The sequence below is a fragment of the Crassostrea angulata genome, chromosome 3 (assembly GCF_025612915.1).
Source record: "Crassostrea angulata isolate pt1a10 chromosome 3, ASM2561291v2, whole genome shotgun sequence".
In the NCBI taxonomy this organism is placed as follows: Eukaryota; Metazoa; Mollusca; class Bivalvia; order Ostreida; family Ostreidae; genus Magallana; species Magallana angulata.
Window position 1 is genome coordinate 54,724,093 of NC_069113.1, and position 17,106 is coordinate 54,741,198.

The following is a 17,106-nucleotide window of genomic DNA, read 5'->3' on the forward strand; positions in this document are numbered from 1 at the left end:
TTTTATTCTTACAAATGTGAACGAGTGAAGAAGAAGATTTATAAATATAATATGCATCAACACTATATGGCCATATTTGCCCCCCGCCCCCCCCCCCCCCCCCCCCTTCAGCCTGAACCCCTAACCGAGGGGCAATGGATTTCACAATTTAGGTAGAGGAGTTCGTGGACATCATAACCATGCATTTAGTTTATTCCCACATCTGTGGGAGTAAAGAAGATTTTCTGAAATTTAATACATTTTTACCCTATGGCTATATTGACCCCACCCTAGGGTGGGGTCACAATTCAGATTCTTCTTACCATAGAGATGCTTCATACCAAAAATGGTAACAATTTGCCTTGTAGTTTTCAAGAAGAAGTTAAAAATGTAAAACTGTTAAAGCACAACGCACGTTGACGGACGAAGACCGATTGCATTACTTTACCTAAGAGAGTCAGGTGACCTAAAACAATTAATAAACACCCTGATTTATTATGGTTACTAAAAGATGTACTATGCTTTTAAATCAATTTACAAATAAATTCTACTGGTGATTAATAAACTGGAGATTCAACACTACTAGATTAATTGTTCTCGAACCAATAAGAGGTCTTTTCACTTAATTTTTCTAAAACTGACAATACTGCTTAATAAGGTATACAAAAAACTTGTCTTTTTTGTATACAAAATTATCACTATGGGTGCAGGCAGCAATATCTTTAATTCAGTGAGATACAGAGAAAGACACGATATGGTATAATCTTTGGGTTGCATTATTTACAGACCTTGTAATCTTTCACTGTTGTACGTTTTAGTTTGTAGATTATGTTACTATTAGACATATTCAGGAAACATATATAACATTTCACCATGAAACGCAATAATGTGTAGTTTATTTATACGTAGACATGCGAAGCCTTTCCTTTACGACCTGGTAAAATTTGCAGTTTGTATCATACGATTCTGATGTAACCAATAACTGTGGTAAGGTAAAGAGTCTAGTATTCGGGGCTTCTTATGGATCTTTTAGTTACATTTTCAAACAATGTTTCATACATATATAATTTGGTTTAGATTATATTGAACAAACTCCGATAGACGTATGTGACTTCCTCCATACGACAGATATAAACATGCACATTTCGGGTTTACAATGATTTATTCATTATCATTATGCAACACACATGCTTTAGATGTATTAATTACCATGAACTATAGATTAAAGTCGTAACACATCATGCCATCATCAAATAATTTAATTTTGGTTGTAACACAGCATTTGATTGGATAGAAAAATAAAACGCACTTAATTTGTACAGTAAATTATTAAAAATTTAATTATAAGGAATGAATTTCTACCCACGTTGTAACCTTGGCTTTTTTGGTAATACGCTTCGTGGATTACAAAAGCGTAAACTGCCCCAATCTATGTTAGACATTGAGTTCATTTCTTAAATATAAATAAAAGAATCTAAACCAAGCACATCAGCATAAAACTATGAAGCTATCTGAATAGGAGAAAAACAAAATACATTTAAAAAGAGTTTATTTTTTTTATTAATTAGGCATTGACAATTATCAAAAAGCATGATATATAACACAATACAAATAAAACATTACATCATTATGATACCAATTTAATAAAATAAATAAAAATAGTAATAATTAACAAATGCAGCGCACAATATTTGTTTAATTGCACTCCTAATCTGACAAAGTTGTGAATTATTTGATTCAACTCTGTCCGCGTCTGCCATCTTCTTTTGAAAACTGTAGAGTGTGTCCAATTCATGTGTAGCTTTTATTGTTACCTTTTTAGTTTAAAATTATCTCATTTCTTATTAAAAATGAAGTACACCGAAACCGATGGGAATTTTTTTTCTGACTCATCGACCAGTCTCCTGTAACCTTCAAACAATCTCTGAAATGTTCAAGTCATTTGAGGAAGGCTGATATTGTGTTACATTGTTCAAGCCTGAAGAGACTGCATATGTTTATGACTTTCTAAATGCATTTTCTAAGAAGATTTTGAATTTTACGGAAAGAGGTACCAGTAGAAAAAATATACACGAAATGAATGTACTTTGTTGTATGCAATAGCTCCAAATGAATTTAAAAATTTTGTAATTGCTATGTACATAGGCGGAAAATACATGGATCAACATTTAAGCCGTCACACCCAATGAACATTAAACTAGCCAATCAGGTCTCAGTTCGGTCTTTGATCTAGTTCATTTAAATTGCAGGGAAACATTATGCAGACCATCGTTTACATCTGAATGGAAGTGTCATGCAGGGAATACATTTAAGTGTTAAAACAGCATAAAGTGAAGAGTATGTAGTAAACAGAATCAGTTTTCTTTAAAATACGTTTTTGATGTTTAATGTATTAATGTTTAGATGAATAAGCAATTTTATACATGAAATATATGAAATAACGATAGCAAAAAATTCTGGATTTAATTTCTGTGTATTAGATATTTTGTGATTGAAAAGTTATTGCGAAAAAGGCAAATATAAGATAATTGCAAAAATTACGAGATATAATGTATATATGAAATCTTATGTTCGGAGTTATGAACCTCTTACCGTGGTTTCGAGCAACCTTATTAATGAATGTGTTTCATGTACAAGTAGTTGTTTGGCCAATAGTGTACTTATATAATCTTAATTGAAAAACGGACAGTGTAAACCTTGACATATAAAAATATATAGATTTTTATTTTAAAAGATAAGTTGGTTACATGTAAAATGCAGGGTTTTTTTTTTTTGTTTATAAGTAATAAATGATAAATATAAAATGCAGTCTGAAAACACGCATTACCTTTCTAAATTTTCTTTACTTTACTTTTATTTTTTTTTTCGTTTACCAAATTGCGAGTCGACTGAGATGTTGGTAAATTGCTTTTTAACCAACAGATATATTTCTGCACTCCTGATCTGACGTGATTCTTCTTTATTAAACTTCGTCCGCGCCCGCAAAGTTTCTTGAACCATTTATCTAGAAATGAAGTCATAAGTTATTAAAATGATTTACAGCAAAATCGATTATAAATTTTTACTCATCGACCATCAACCTCCTGTTAACTTTAACCAATCCCTGAAATGTTTACATGCTATTATTCAAGTCATATGAGGTCGGCTGGTATAGTGTTACAATATTAAAGCCTGACGGGAGCTGGTGCAGGTCTGGTATTTAGGCCAAGTATTCTTGAAAGAAATGTTCACAAACTAAATAAACTTTCATGATGAGTTAGCAATGTGAAAACTTTCTTCTGAAGCATTTTTCGATAAATTTTGAATTTTAAAATGACAAAGACGGGAAAAGAACATCATGCGTTCCGATACATTGACATGAAATTTTAAATTCAATTTTATATATCTTTCTTAAACGATTTTATTTGTTTTAACAGAATGGCTGTTTGGAAAATGTCTGAGGCGTTGTATGTGGTAACATGTCAAAAGATAGGAACCCCAGAACTGGTGGCTTCTAGGAGAGATATAGTGGATATCAAGGAACTGTTGGAAAATAAAAAAAATATTTGGGCGAGAACAATGTTCCGTGGAAGTCACAGAGAAGGACTTAGATTATTGGCATATGGATCAGACGAGGACATTATGATATGGCGAACTAAACACCGAGTGATCTGGGACCTTTCTCAGTCTGAGTATTACAACACTGATAGACATACAATAATTCTCGGTAACAGTTCAGAGAGTCCACCAGGATTTACTTTACTTTGGTTATCAGTGCAATGCAACGATAATTTAGTTTGGCCTGCATGTGTAGAAATGAATGGAAGACTCTATTTGTCAAGTTCTAAATGCAGAGAGTTTAGACGTAATTCATTTACTCCTGGCTGTAGAGAACATGGGCCGTGTAGCACTGACACATGCACATTTGGTACAACAAAACTCCCCACAGCTAATTTCAATATTGCTCATTGTTTTGTCAGTGATTTTTGGCCTCCTCTTGAATCCTCGTGGAGAGACCGGCCCCCACTTCATGTTGTCAATGACATTGTCAGAAATGGATGCCATTTTGTAGCAAAGGGACACAAACTAGGAAACCTGGAAGACAAGGAATAGATGATTTCTTTTTATCGGGCAGAATGCAAACTTGTGTACTCAATGAATCACACACAATTCTTAACTTATGGTTTGTAGAAATTTTTCTTAAAGGAAATTTTTACAATGGATTAAGACATGAAGATCAACTAGGAAAAAACGAAATCAAAACAAAATAATGGGGCTTATGCCAAGGTAGGTGAAAAATTAGGATGATGTTTTTAGAATTCCAGTTTAGATTGGAGGGTATAAATACATTTAATGGGTATTGTTTACAATTCTAACCAGAAGAGAAATCTTTTACTTTTTTATTTAGTCATTTTATACTAATCTATGACTAAGTTACGTTTGTCATTAGTAAAACATACTAATTTTTATCTAATATTCTTGTAAGCATCCAAATTTGGAAATGAGTATTTTATGGTTTATGTTTACAGCCTTAATTTTTGTTATCCATGTATAGAGTGAGTAAAATTTGTGAAATTTTTATAAGTTTAGTTGGCAACGATGCAAAGAAGGCAATATTTCATATTTGTAAAATAATACTATCTAGAAGTCTGATTTCAGTATGAAGTCAGTCCGAACATTCTATAAAGATTATTACTGAACAACCACTATTAAACAACCCACGCACGCATATTCAACCTCCAAATTAAAAATCAAGTCATCGTTTAAGACTTGGAACATTCATTTTATGACATGAATAAACATTCTCGTTAAATGCACTAAAATGATTTCCTTAAAAGGAAATGTTAAGAATTTCAAGAAATGTCTTTAAGCCAGTATATTAAACAAGAGGTCCATGGGGCCACATCGATCACCTGAGCAACAATGGGCGTTCAAAAGATATTGTGCCATATGGTCCCTCGGTAGAATAACAAAAAATAAATATTGTCAAGTATTCGAATTTTACACTTAATTTAGCATACACGTAATCTTTGACATTGTACCTTCATGAGATACTATTTTTTACCAGAATAAGAAAATCCTACGCAAGATATAAAACTAAACATTTGGTAGGTATACACTGTTAAGTTGTTAACTTCCAATTCCCTATATATATTCGTTCTGCCCCCCCCCCCCCCTCTTGTAAAGCGATCAAAATATATGAGAGCATATAGGTACATTTTTTTCATCAACTACTTACTAGTTATTGTATTTTTTAAAAAAATATAATAGTTATTGTATTTTATTTAAAAAATACTACAGGTATAGATGTGAAGAAGAAAATTGTACTTCAATGTTCTCAATTCCTCAAATTTAAACATTCAAAATTTTAATTTGTCTTCTCCATTATAATTAAATGACTGTTATTTACCTCGCGTACAAACCAGGATAATTTTCCGCTGTGATATTTTCTTAGGAATAGCATTAATTACTTATCCCCGCAACAGAAATGTGTCAGAACTATGGAAACTGTTTTAAAGATGTCGTTTTTTATTTACTCGTGTCTGAAGACTATCAAAATTGATGTAAATTTCACATTATTTATTGTATAAATAGGGGGCTCCAGAGAGTAGGTATATACAGAATGCCATTCTTTTATTTTGTTTTTACAAGTATTTAACATACTCTAATCCATATAGAATTTCTTATGTTCAACCAAAATTTCAGCGTCAATCGTAGAATTATAAGCAAGATACAGAGCTCACAGTTCGCCTAAGTTTGAGTCATATTTTGTTCACATGAGTTCATTACATTCAGCTTAAGATTTTTAACTTGGTATTTCCTATTCAGCATTTAAAATGGAAAAAAAAGAATTGTCTAAGATTTTCAATTTTTTTATTCACTCAAGACCAGTTTACTGGTATTTGAGGTTCAAAATCAGTTTATACAAATGTACATAAACACAGTCCAGGATCACATGTACAGTAGGAGTAATAATGACGAAAAAAGGTTAAGTTTACAATACGATTAGTTGTTAAAGTTGGTTTCTGGAAGAACAGAGTATGAAGATGTTCTTAATAAATATTGACAAACTTTTTACTTTTTTAATCTTTAGTTTTTAAGATCTGTGTACAAACATAGAATTGTGAGCAAATCTCTGTATCTTGCTTATAATTCGAAGCTTAACACTCAAATATGGTTAGTAAATAGAAATTGTAAACAATTAAACACAAGAAACATGCAATATAACAAATAAGGAACACAATTTATTTTTTCGAAATGAATTATATGTACATGTATACATGTATATACCTACATATTTCCGTCAGCGATATCAAACTCTATTTAAACTGAATAAACTCGAGAAAATGCCGAGCATCTCAACAAAACCTATTGCATTAATCTACCATTACGCAAAAGATACTGCCGAATTACCGATAGAATAAATTGTATTTCAGTATTTTTTTTTATACATAAGATTTTTCTTAATTTGCGCAGGTAAACAGTTAACTGTTTGATTTACCGAAGTCTCTGTTTGATTCGTAAAAATCACGGAATACAGACGATAGTTCCCAGGTTACAAAGCATAAATAATGAAAACGAAACGAAAATCAGAACAAGCTAACACCAACGTCATGTGTGAAAACTGTCAACGCATTGAAATATTTAGCCTCAATTTACTTCACAAAATCGGCACCAATATATTTTGCATGTTTCAAAAATTTCCCTTCGTACGCAAACTGTTGCACAACAAGCAAATTCATTAGTCAGATCGACCCTTTTTCGTATAATGTAATGGCTGCTTTAAACAAAGAACCTCGTTTTAGAAGTATGGGATACGAGTCTTGGTAAAATGAGTATGCAAACACGGGCCGTGGCAAAATAAAAGCCGGGGCAGATCGACAATCGTCAATTCCAAATACGCATTATTTTGCACAATATTTACAGCGAATACAAATATACTGGTCCATCAAATATCCTGAAATTTTAATGAGATTGGCAGATTAATAACTGCCAATCTTTTGTTTTGCCCAGACCAAGTCTTGCCCACCCATTTTACCGGATGCCGAACGCGAAGCTGAAACACGCCTTTCCTTTATTATTATTTTCGTAATAACTCAGATTTGAAACAGAATTAGCACTTAATTTTTGCAATTTATATTTTCCTTCCCATAAGGATAATTTATGCTAAACTACGTTGAATTTGCCTCGGTTGTTCTTGAGAAGAAGATTTTTAAAAATGCACCCCCTTTTTCTACAGTTTTTAAGGTTTTCTCCGATTTGAATACAGATCGGACTTTTATTTCTGCAATTTATATTCACCCTCCCATAAGGATGCTTTGTGCCAAATTTGGTTGAAATTGGATAAGCGGTTTTAGAGAAGAAGTTCAAAATGTAAAAAGTTGACAGACGGACGGACGGACGGACGACGGACAAAATGTGATCAGAATAGCTCACTTGAGCTTTCAGCTCAGGTGAGTTAAAAAGTACGCCTGGGTTCAATTTTCATAATGTTCTTTGTAATTAAATTTTCCTTATTTATAAACGTTCAGTCGGCCTCTCCATTTTCTGCATCGATAATATTTTAAGTTTATTCATAAAAATGAATAAAGGCCTCAATGGATAAAAATATAGAAAAGAACGATATTTAATTTCTTACCACTTTTCAGGGGTGCGTTCAAGGTTATAGCTTTTACGAACGCAGCCCTGTTGAACGACGAGTTTGCCTATCCGCTTCGTATATATTTATAGCCAATTTTTTCATGATAAGTACCAAATTTCAAGATAGCAACCTCAGTAATCACTTTATAATAAACATAAACTCTATCTTTTTTAGTGTTATTTTTTTCATTTTGTAAGTTATTATAAATTTTAACATGTATATTTCCACTTAAAATTACCAAATTATGTCGATGCAATTATCTAAGTTGAATGTTTTAAATTAACTTCAAATCAGAAACATAGCAGCTTACCTAGCGGTCCGTTAAACACACCTATTTATACGACATAGCAGCTAGGCTAGCTGATACGATCTTAGTCTCGTTCAACCAGACGCTCGGCTGTCTCCGTATATCATCGACGAGCAGTGAAATCTGCCGAGCGTCTGGTTGAACGAGACTAATACGATCTTGAACGCAGCTCTTGAAGTCATACGAGGAGTTCCGACTGAGCGTTTGGAATCAAGGTTCACCGATAGACTGGATAGCCTGCCCTTGATTCCAAACGCTGCCGCTATAAGGACACAGACCACAATTATTTTTCCCTTTTATTCCTTTATGCAACAATAAATCATATAAAAAAAAATTCCACCAGCTCAACTGAGTTCAAATACAGCATACCTATAGAATGACACTAGTCCAACAACATATCAAAACTACAGGAAAATAAATTGAGGGGGATTGAGAAATGGCCCCTAAAATAACCCCTACCATGAAAAATCCACTTTCACTTTGGAATATGTGTAAACATTGGCCTCTTTACACCCTTTCTACTGCGCCTTTAAAGATAATTTTTCTGAATTTTTTCCTGCCTGTATTTTTTTCTAACCTTCTTCTTTCCATCCATGCTTTAAAATTTGCCCATTTACCACCCCTGGGCATTTTTGAAATAATACATACATTTTAAGAATGGAACTACTTGCGTAAAATAGTGGTATGTGACCAGGAAATTAAAGTTGATTATACGAGGCGCGCTCGTAATCAGTAACAGCGAACCAGGTTCACCGAGGGGTGTGGTGTGGCTGAGAACATCGATGGTCTGCAATATAACAATTTTCCTAAATCCTGAAAGAATTATAACAGCTGTGAGTTTTTCATTATTTTGTATATTTCTTTTCTAGCATAACTGATCGAATGTGCCTGGTGTCCAGTTTTGATGTTGCATATGTTGCAAATATAATTTATAGTTTGACAAATGAATGAAGACATTTCAGGCAATCATTACTCACAACTGAATTAATAATTTATGGTGTGTACCGGTAAGATTCCGTTGGATTTTATGTAGGGTATTGTCCTTTAAATACTTTTTGGAAAACCCCTGCTAAAAATAGTTTAATGCACTTTCTCTATATTTTTTAGGAGAGCGTACTCTGGCCTCGCCTTGAACTTGTTTAAAATAGGTTTTATTCTTAATAGTGTATGTTACTACATTCTGTTGTTAAAGTGTTCAATGTTTAACGACCACAGTTTTGTATCCAATGACAGCAATGTTCCTTAATGTTTAACCATGGTAGCATTTTGAAGGTGTTATTAATAAAAATATTCAATCAGAGGAATTTTCAAAATTTTGAATGTTGTCTAATTGCACCTTAAATTTTACATTGACATCTAGTGTGTACCGATATCAATACCAATAATGTGGTTTGGCGTTTTTTATTTTTGCATGTTGTATTGAAAACTTGGACAAATTTGAAGTTAAAAAAATAAAAAATAAAAAATTAACATACAAAAAAAGGCCTTAAAATATTGTGTGTATAAGGTAACTCGACCTTACCTTTTAAAATGCACCGGTTATTTTAATTGTTCCCATAAACAAAAGGCCCATGGGCCACATTGCTCACCTGAGGAACAATAGGTATGATAAAATCAGCTTAATGGAGTCATAATAATGTTACAAATTATCTTGACAATGTACAATAATACATGTAGATCCTGTACAAATAAAACCCATTTATCCCCTGGATATTCTTGTGTTTATAATCATTAGTCCCTTTTCTAACAGGATGATTTTACAGCCATTTCACATATTGAGTATTCTAGTTCTCAAAAAGATCCTAAACACTTTTTTATATATGGGATATAACCTTACATCAAACTTTGAACCCCTTGTGAGGCCATCTACCGAAGAATCATCCAGGGGCCAAAGTATAAACAATTGTAAAGAACCATCTGGCCGATTAGTTTCTTAAAAGATTTCTTTTAAAGATTTACTCTATATATTCCTATGTTAAACCTTGACCCTCCTCCCCATTTTGCCCCCCCCCCCCCCTCCTCCCCCAGGCATAGTGATTTTCACAACTTTGAATCTAAACTACCTGATGATGCTTCTACACAAGTTTCAGCTGTCCTGGCTGATTAGTTTCTTAGCAGAAGATTTTTCAAAGATTTACTTTGTATATTCTTATGTAAAATTTTGACCCCCATATTGGCTCCACACTACCCCCGTAGGTCATGATTGAATCTAAACTACCAGAGGATGCTGCCTCTACTCAAGATTTGGCTTTCCTGGCTGATTAGTTTCTGAGAAGAGGATATTTTAAACATTTACTTTATATATTCCTATGTCAAACTTCGACTTCCCATTGTGGCCCAACCCTACACTTAAGGGTCATGTTTTTCACAACTTTCAATCTACACTACCTGACTTCCACACAAGTTTCAGCTTTCCTGGCTGATTAGTTCCAGAGATGTTTTCTAAAACATTTACTCAATATATTACCATGTATTCCTTAGGTAGTGTAGATTTAGATTTGTTATAATCATGAACCCGGGGGTAGAATGGGGCCACAATGGGCTGTCAAATTTTTATATAAGAATATACAAAGTTAATCTTTAAAAATTTCTCAAATTTCTCAAAACCATTATGACAGGAAAGCTGAAACTTGTGTAGAAGCATCCTCAGGTAGTGTATATTCAAGGGTGTGAAAATCATAACCCTTGGGGGTAGGGTGGGGTCACAATGGGGGCGGGCGAATTTTTACATGAGAATATATAGAGTAAATCTTTAAAAATTTCCTTCTCAGAAACCATTACGTTAGGAAAACTGAAACTTGTAAGGAAGCATCTTCGGGTAGTGAAAATTCAAAGTTGTGAAAATCAGTTCGGTGGGGCCACAATGGGGGGTCGACTTTTTACATAGGAATATATAGAGTAAATCTTAAAAAATCTTCTCAAGAACCATTTGGGCAGGGAAGCTGAAACTTGTATGAAGCCATTGTCTTGTAGTGAGATTTCAAGTTTATTGAAATCATGATTCCCGAGGGGGATAGGATGGAGTCACAAGAAGGGGGGGGGAGACAATTTTTTACATAGGAATATATAGAAAAATATCTAAAAAATCTTTTTTCTAAAAAAACATTTGCCTAGAAAAGCTGTAACTTTAGTGAAAGCAACTTCAGATAGTGTAGACCCCCCATCGGGCCCACCCTACCCCCGGGGATCATGATTTTCACAACTTTGAATCTACACTACCTTAAAATGCTTCCACACAAGTTTCAGCTTTCCTGGCTGATTAGATTTTGAAAAGAAGCTTTTTGAAACATTTACTCAATATATTCCAGATTAAAAATTTGACTCCCCATTGTGGTCTTACTCTACCACCGGGGGTCATGATTTTCGCAACTTTGAATCTGCACTACCAGAGGATGCTTCCACAAAAGTTTAAGCTTTTTTCAGAAAGCAATCAGCCAGGAAAGCTGAAACTTGTATGGAAGCATCCTCGGGTAGTGTAGCTTCAAAGTTGTGAAACGTTGGTTTATTTTTTTCTGAATCGATTTATTATTAAAAGGATAGCACAGCGGTGCACTAAAATTGTGTTGGAGTAGGGTAGAGGTCTATTTTTATAGAATTGTGAATCTAAAGTGAGCTTCTCATCGGCGATGGTGTAGCTCATTAACTGTAATTTAATCATTCTGTATTTACCGTAACTTCATTTTTGAGGTAAATATTTTCAAGATCAGTAGAACATTGGTACTGTTTTGTAGCAATGGTATCTTCTCGGGCCTTTCCTGCAAGCTCGGAAAACATATCCGAAATTGTTTTCCGAGGTTGAAGGTAGCTAAGTTAAAGCTGGCTATTTATATTATTTTTAAAAGAACTTAACATTATAAAACTTTAGCTACAGTTACTTCAGAATAATTAAGATGATTAAACGAAATTCACATGGTACAATTTATCTACAGCAGTCCAGTATTCCCAGAATGCCCTACCATGAAAGTCGAACATGCGTATTCCAGCAAAGAAGACTAACGAAGTTGCTAGCGCCCGAGAAGGCTAGCAAAAAAAAAAAAAAACTAACGTAGTTGCTAGCGCTCAAAAGCGTTAGCAATTATTCCTTGATTTGATTTGAACATATTTCATTAAGCAAATATACATTTACATAAATGGATTAGGCAGCAGGCAATGCCTATGTATGCATTCTCCTTATTAGCAATTATTCCTTATTTTAAGATGAAGCGTTTTAAAGACGTTGTTGAGTATAGACGGATTTTAAGCACACCTGGACTGAAAGCGCGAGTGAGCTTTTTCTGTCGTCTGTCCGTCCGTCTGTCCGTAAACTTTTCACATTTTTAACATCTTCTCAAGAACTACTGGATCAATTTCAACCAATCTTGGCACAAAGCACCCTTAGGCCAAGGGGACTCAAATGTCCACGTCCTTTTTCAAAGGAATTATTAAAAAGTTTTGAAAAACGCATAAAAAATCTTCGAAATTGTTGCCTATGCATACATTTTGCAGTATTTTCAAAAAACTATATTAGTTCTTTTCCGATCTATTGATGCTTAGCATGCAAGATTTAACGTCCGAAAAAACTAAAATGAGGCGAACGAAAATGTGAGGAAGCACTTACCAATACCAAATATATTTGAGTAACGTACCGCTATGGGGTGGGGGCATGTTGTTGAGATATTGTAAAGTAATTTAATCTTTCTAGAAATAGTTTGACGAATATTTTTTTTTTTAAATTTTCTTTATTAAAATATATTATGCAATAAAATTAATCATTTGCCACTGATATTTAGGAAAAACTACTTCTTCTCCTCAAGATAAATAACTTTTCAATAAAGTTTAAGGTGCAAAATGATCACCTTCTTACAAGTGATCAGTCATGTACCGTTGGTTTATGTCATTTTCCTTTTTACCTAGCAATACAAATTTTACTAGTTTATTGACTGCAACTTTAATCTAATCGAAATCAGACTTTAAAATCGTTCAGTGTTCATTCATTATACACTGATTGTCTTAAATAAGATAAGCTTTTGTCTATCTAAATTCTGAACGTCTTTTGGAGCAGGGTTAAACAAAGAAAATACCTGAACTGGAAAAAGATTATAGAAGCCTACCGCTTTCCGTTGAAATTATGGAGCATGGAAACAATGAAAAGCAAGAACAGACAGACAAATCAGAAAGGAAATTAGGAAATAAGAGGAAGAGAAAGAGGGTCGAATCATTAAAGGTTCATTTATCTTTTTTACTTTATTTATTTTTCCTTTTCAGTACAAAAATACCTTTAATATTAACAAATACAGGCACTTCTATTCAAGAAATTTGGATTAAGTGTTACATATGTGCAATTAATATTGGTTTTCTTTTCATTACAGAATCAATTCGACTCATCTTTAAGACGTGATAAGGACATAGAGAATAAACTACAGAATCTGAAAAGAAATCAACAGTTAATTCTGGAAAAACTAGATTTGCTTACAAATTCGAATGAAAACAAGAAGCCATCTTTACCAAATCCTTGTCAACTGAAACCCACACTGCCAGGTGTGTAAAATCAATTGAACTGTCCTTATTGTTTCCTATGTGGAGAATAAAACAGCATTAAACAACCCATGCTGCCTGGGTTCATAATAATTAATCATGTAAAGTAAATTTCATCAATTAGTGGTCTATATTTTGAAATTGAATAACCTTTAAACAACTCTATGTGTATTTTATTAAATTAATGGTTTAAATCTTTAATCAGAAAAAGATTGAGCTTTTTATGAATATTTTTCATTCTTAAACAAGAATGTATATTGATTAAATTATGTACAAATCATAGGTTTAAATGCAATTATTTATTGCATATTGTGTCATTGCAAGATTGGTTATCCATATTTGCCATTTAATCAGAGTGCATGCATATTTGATATGTAGGTTCTTCTGTTGACGAATGCATCCATGGAGAGGTTTTACAGGAAAATTTGAAAATGTTGGTTCGAGATATGGACCTGTCCAATGGATTGATCCTTGATGAGATGCTACAAAATGGTTCATTGACGGACAATGAGGCCCAGGAAATAAGGGACCTGCCTAGACCAGACAAATCAAGAAAACTTGCAACGGTGTTAGGCCGAAGCAACAAAACTAAATTTAAGGATTTTCTGAGATTGATTGAAGAGGACGAATTTTATCCTCACATTGCAAACAGTCTAAGTCAATCGTACGAGAAAAAACTGCGAGCACAAGGAAATCACCCTAAATGTATTAAGTGTTTTATAATCAAAACTGTCAAAGTTAAACATATATTGGATCATCTATGCGAAAACCATGTGATAGATTTAGACGAGGTCAGTTATTTGATAAAAGAAGACAGCAGAGATGTTGATAAATTCTGGCGTGATATCTTTAAAAAGATGGAACACCCGGTATTCGGAGAAAGCTGTGTCTCTGTTTTTGCAGACTCCCTTACAGAGCATTATTCTCATATTGCTAAGAGAATTAGAGGCCAACACCACCTGAAGTGTTTTTGTGCGTCCACCATCTTGTCGTACCCCAGCGAGAGCGGTGGAAAAGCGTCCGAAATCAGTACGACATCCTCAATAATTCCAGAATCAATAGAACAGCTGAACAGTCACAAATCAAATGGGAGTGTAGGAAACTCCTCCGACATCAGCACTTCCACTGTGATCCCAGAACCCAAACCAGAGACGCGGGAATGGGTACAGAGACATCAAAGGTTGACTGCAATCGCAGAAACCGAAAAATTAAAATACTATACTTCTATTTCAGACCACATTATCAAATATGATTCGTTTATGACAATCTCTGATAACTATTGGACTTTCGAGAATTTGGACACGTCAAAAAGTTTCATGCCTAGCAAAATTCCGAAAAATACGCATTTTCAAAATAATAATCCATTCAAACATATAATTGTAAACCGAGAGAACACATCACTAGTTGAAAGTTCTTTAATGCCACTAAGTGAACGTCTCCAAGAAGTTCCCAAGATTTTTAACTCACCTGAGCCAAAGGCTCAAGTGAGCTTTTCTGAACACAATGTGGCCGTTGTCTCTCGTCGTCGTCGTCGTTTTAAATCTCCCCGAATTTTTTGGGCTTAAGAAGCACCGCTAGGCAGATTTCAACCAAATTTTGCACAAAGCACAACTAGGTAAAGCAGATTCAAGTTTGTTCAAATGAAGGGCCACGCCCTCTTTAAAGGGGAGATGATTGAGAATTATTGAAAATTTGTTGGTATTTTTCAAAAATATTCTCAAAAACTATTCGGCCTGAAACGCTTAAACTTTTGTGCAGGCATTCAGGTAGTTTAGATTCAAGTTTGTTCAATTCATGGTCCCCGGGGGTAGGGAGGGGCCACAAGAGGAGGATCAAGTTTTACATAGGAATATATAGAGAAAATCTTTAAAGATCTTCTAAAAAAACTATCAGGCCAGAAAAGCTCAAATTAAAATGGGAGCATCCTCAGATAGTGTAGATTCAAGTTTGTTCAAACCATGGTCCCCGGGGGTAGAGTGGGGCCACAATTGGGGGATCAAGTTTTACATAGGAATATATAGAGAAAATCTTTAAAAATCTTCTTCTCAAAAACTATTAGGCCAGGAAAGCTCAAATTAAAGTGGAAGCATCCTCAGGTAGCATAGATTCAAGTTTGTTCAAATCATAGTCCCTGGTGGTATGGTTGGGCCACAATGGGGGAATGGATTTTTACATAGGAATTCATAGAGGAAATCTTTAAAAATCTTCTTCTCAAAAACTATTAAACCAGAAAAGCTCAAATTAAAATAGAAGCATCCTCAGTTAGTGTTGATTCAATTTTGTTCAAATCATGGTCCCCAGGGGTAGGGAGGGGCCACAAGAGGGGGATAAATTTTTACATAGGAATATATAGAGAAAATCTTTACAAATCTTCTACTCAAAAACTATTAGGCCAGGAAAGCTCAAATTAACATCTAAGCATCTTCAGGTAGTGTAGATTCAAGTTTGTTCAATTCATGGTCCCCGGGGGTAGGGAGGGGCCACAAGTGGGGGGATAGATTTTTATACAGGAATATATAGAGAAAATCTTTAAAAATCTTCTTCTCAAAAACTATTGGGCCAAGAAAGCTCAAATTGGCGTGTAACAATCTTCAGATAATGTAGATTCAAGTTTGTTCAAATCATGGTTCCTGGGGGTAGGGCGGGGCCACAATGGGGCATAATTTTTTTATAAATAGAGAAAATCTTTAAAAATCTTCTCAAAACTATTAGGCCAGGAAAGCCCAAATTTGGGTGGAAGCATCCCCAGACGGTATAGATTTAAGTTTGTTTAAATAATAGTCATGGGGTAGGGTGAGGCCACAATGGGGGATGAATTTTTACATAGATATATAGAGGAAATCTTTAAAAATCTTCTTTTTAAAGATTATTTGGCTAGAAAAGCTTAAACTTGTGTAGAAGCATCCTCGGGTATTGTAAATTCAAGTTTGCAAAATCACAGCCCCTAGTGGTAGGACGGGGCCGTGATGGCGGATTGATTTTTTACATAGGAATTTATAGAGAAAATCTTTAAAAATATTCTGGGAAAGTTTTTGGTCCAAAACTCAGTATTTAGTGTGAAAGCACATGTTATGCAGATTTAAGTTTGATGAAACCATGATTCCCTAGAAAAAAGTGGGGCCACGAAATGGGGGGGGGGGGGGTACATAGGAATAGAGAAAAATCTTCTTACAGGTACAACAACAAAAGGGGCTTGGTATTTACAAAAAAAAAGAAGTGGATAAAAATTGGCAGATTTTCAAAATTTTTTTAGCAAGATCTACTATACTTAGTTGTCAATGTGATATTTTGATACTGTAATGCTAATTTGATCAAAAGTAAGGCAGTTGTTGCTCAGGTGAGCGATGTGGCCCCTGGGCCTCTTGTTTTAAAAGGTACAAGAAGACTTGGAACTTTCAAAAGGCCGCGCAGTATGACCTGAGTGCCTGTCAATATTGATGTCGACTTAAGTCATTTATAATCGAAATACTTTCACTGTTTTAAAAAATTTTGATAGTTGATAAAAATAATGTTGAAAAGTAAACAATTATTTAAGGCCAGCGATATTCGATTTAGTACGTTGAGGTTCAGGGTGATAAGTTGGTTTATGCATCTTAGGATATGATGTCCAAAATAGTGGACCTCTATGTATGTATTGTATAATGTATTGCTTAATGTATTGGTAAATCTTGGAATGTATTTTTCA

General features: G+C 34.1%; 1 protein-coding gene across 4 annotated transcripts; it reads left to right on the forward strand.

Annotated features, from left to right (window-relative positions):
- Positions 1-1,941: 1,941 nt before the first annotated feature.
- On the forward strand, positions 1,942-16,568 carry LOC128178946 (uncharacterized). Of its 4 annotated transcripts, XM_052846382.1 has the most exons (6): positions 1,942-2,029; positions 2,229-2,316; positions 8,564-8,740; positions 12,949-13,110; positions 13,256-13,424; positions 13,800-16,568. In XM_052846382.1, the coding sequence occupies exons 4-6, from the start codon at positions 13,015-13,017 to the stop codon at positions 14,984-14,986; spliced, it is 1,452 nt and encodes a 483-aa protein (XP_052702342.1). In that variant the 5' UTR covers positions 1,942-2,029; positions 2,229-2,316; positions 8,564-8,740; positions 12,949-13,014; the 3' UTR covers positions 14,987-16,568. The 4 variants fall into 4 exon arrangements, 2 of the variants coding, with proteins under 2 accessions (XP_052702342.1, XP_052702343.1); XM_052846383.1 differs by lacking the exon at positions 8,564-8,740; XR_008243024.1 differs by lacking the exons at positions 8,564-8,740; positions 12,949-13,110; positions 13,256-13,424; positions 13,800-16,568 and adding an exon at positions 3,396-4,184.
- The last annotated feature ends 538 nt before the right edge of the window (positions 16,569-17,106 follow it).

Bases quoted from the DNA above. Each gene is read 5' to 3' on its own strand.
- LOC128178946 (XM_052846382.1), top strand. From the start codon at position 13,015: ATGGAGCATGGAAACAATGAAAAGCAAGAACAGACAGACAAATCAGAA. The intron at 13,111-13,255 runs GTTCATTTATCT...TTTTCATTACAG, and splicing joins AGAGGGTCGAATCATTAAAG to AATCAATTCGACTCATCTTT. The intron at 13,425-13,799 runs GTGTGTAAAATC...TTTGATATGTAG, and splicing joins ACTGAAACCCACACTGCCAG to GTTCTTCTGTTGACGAATGC.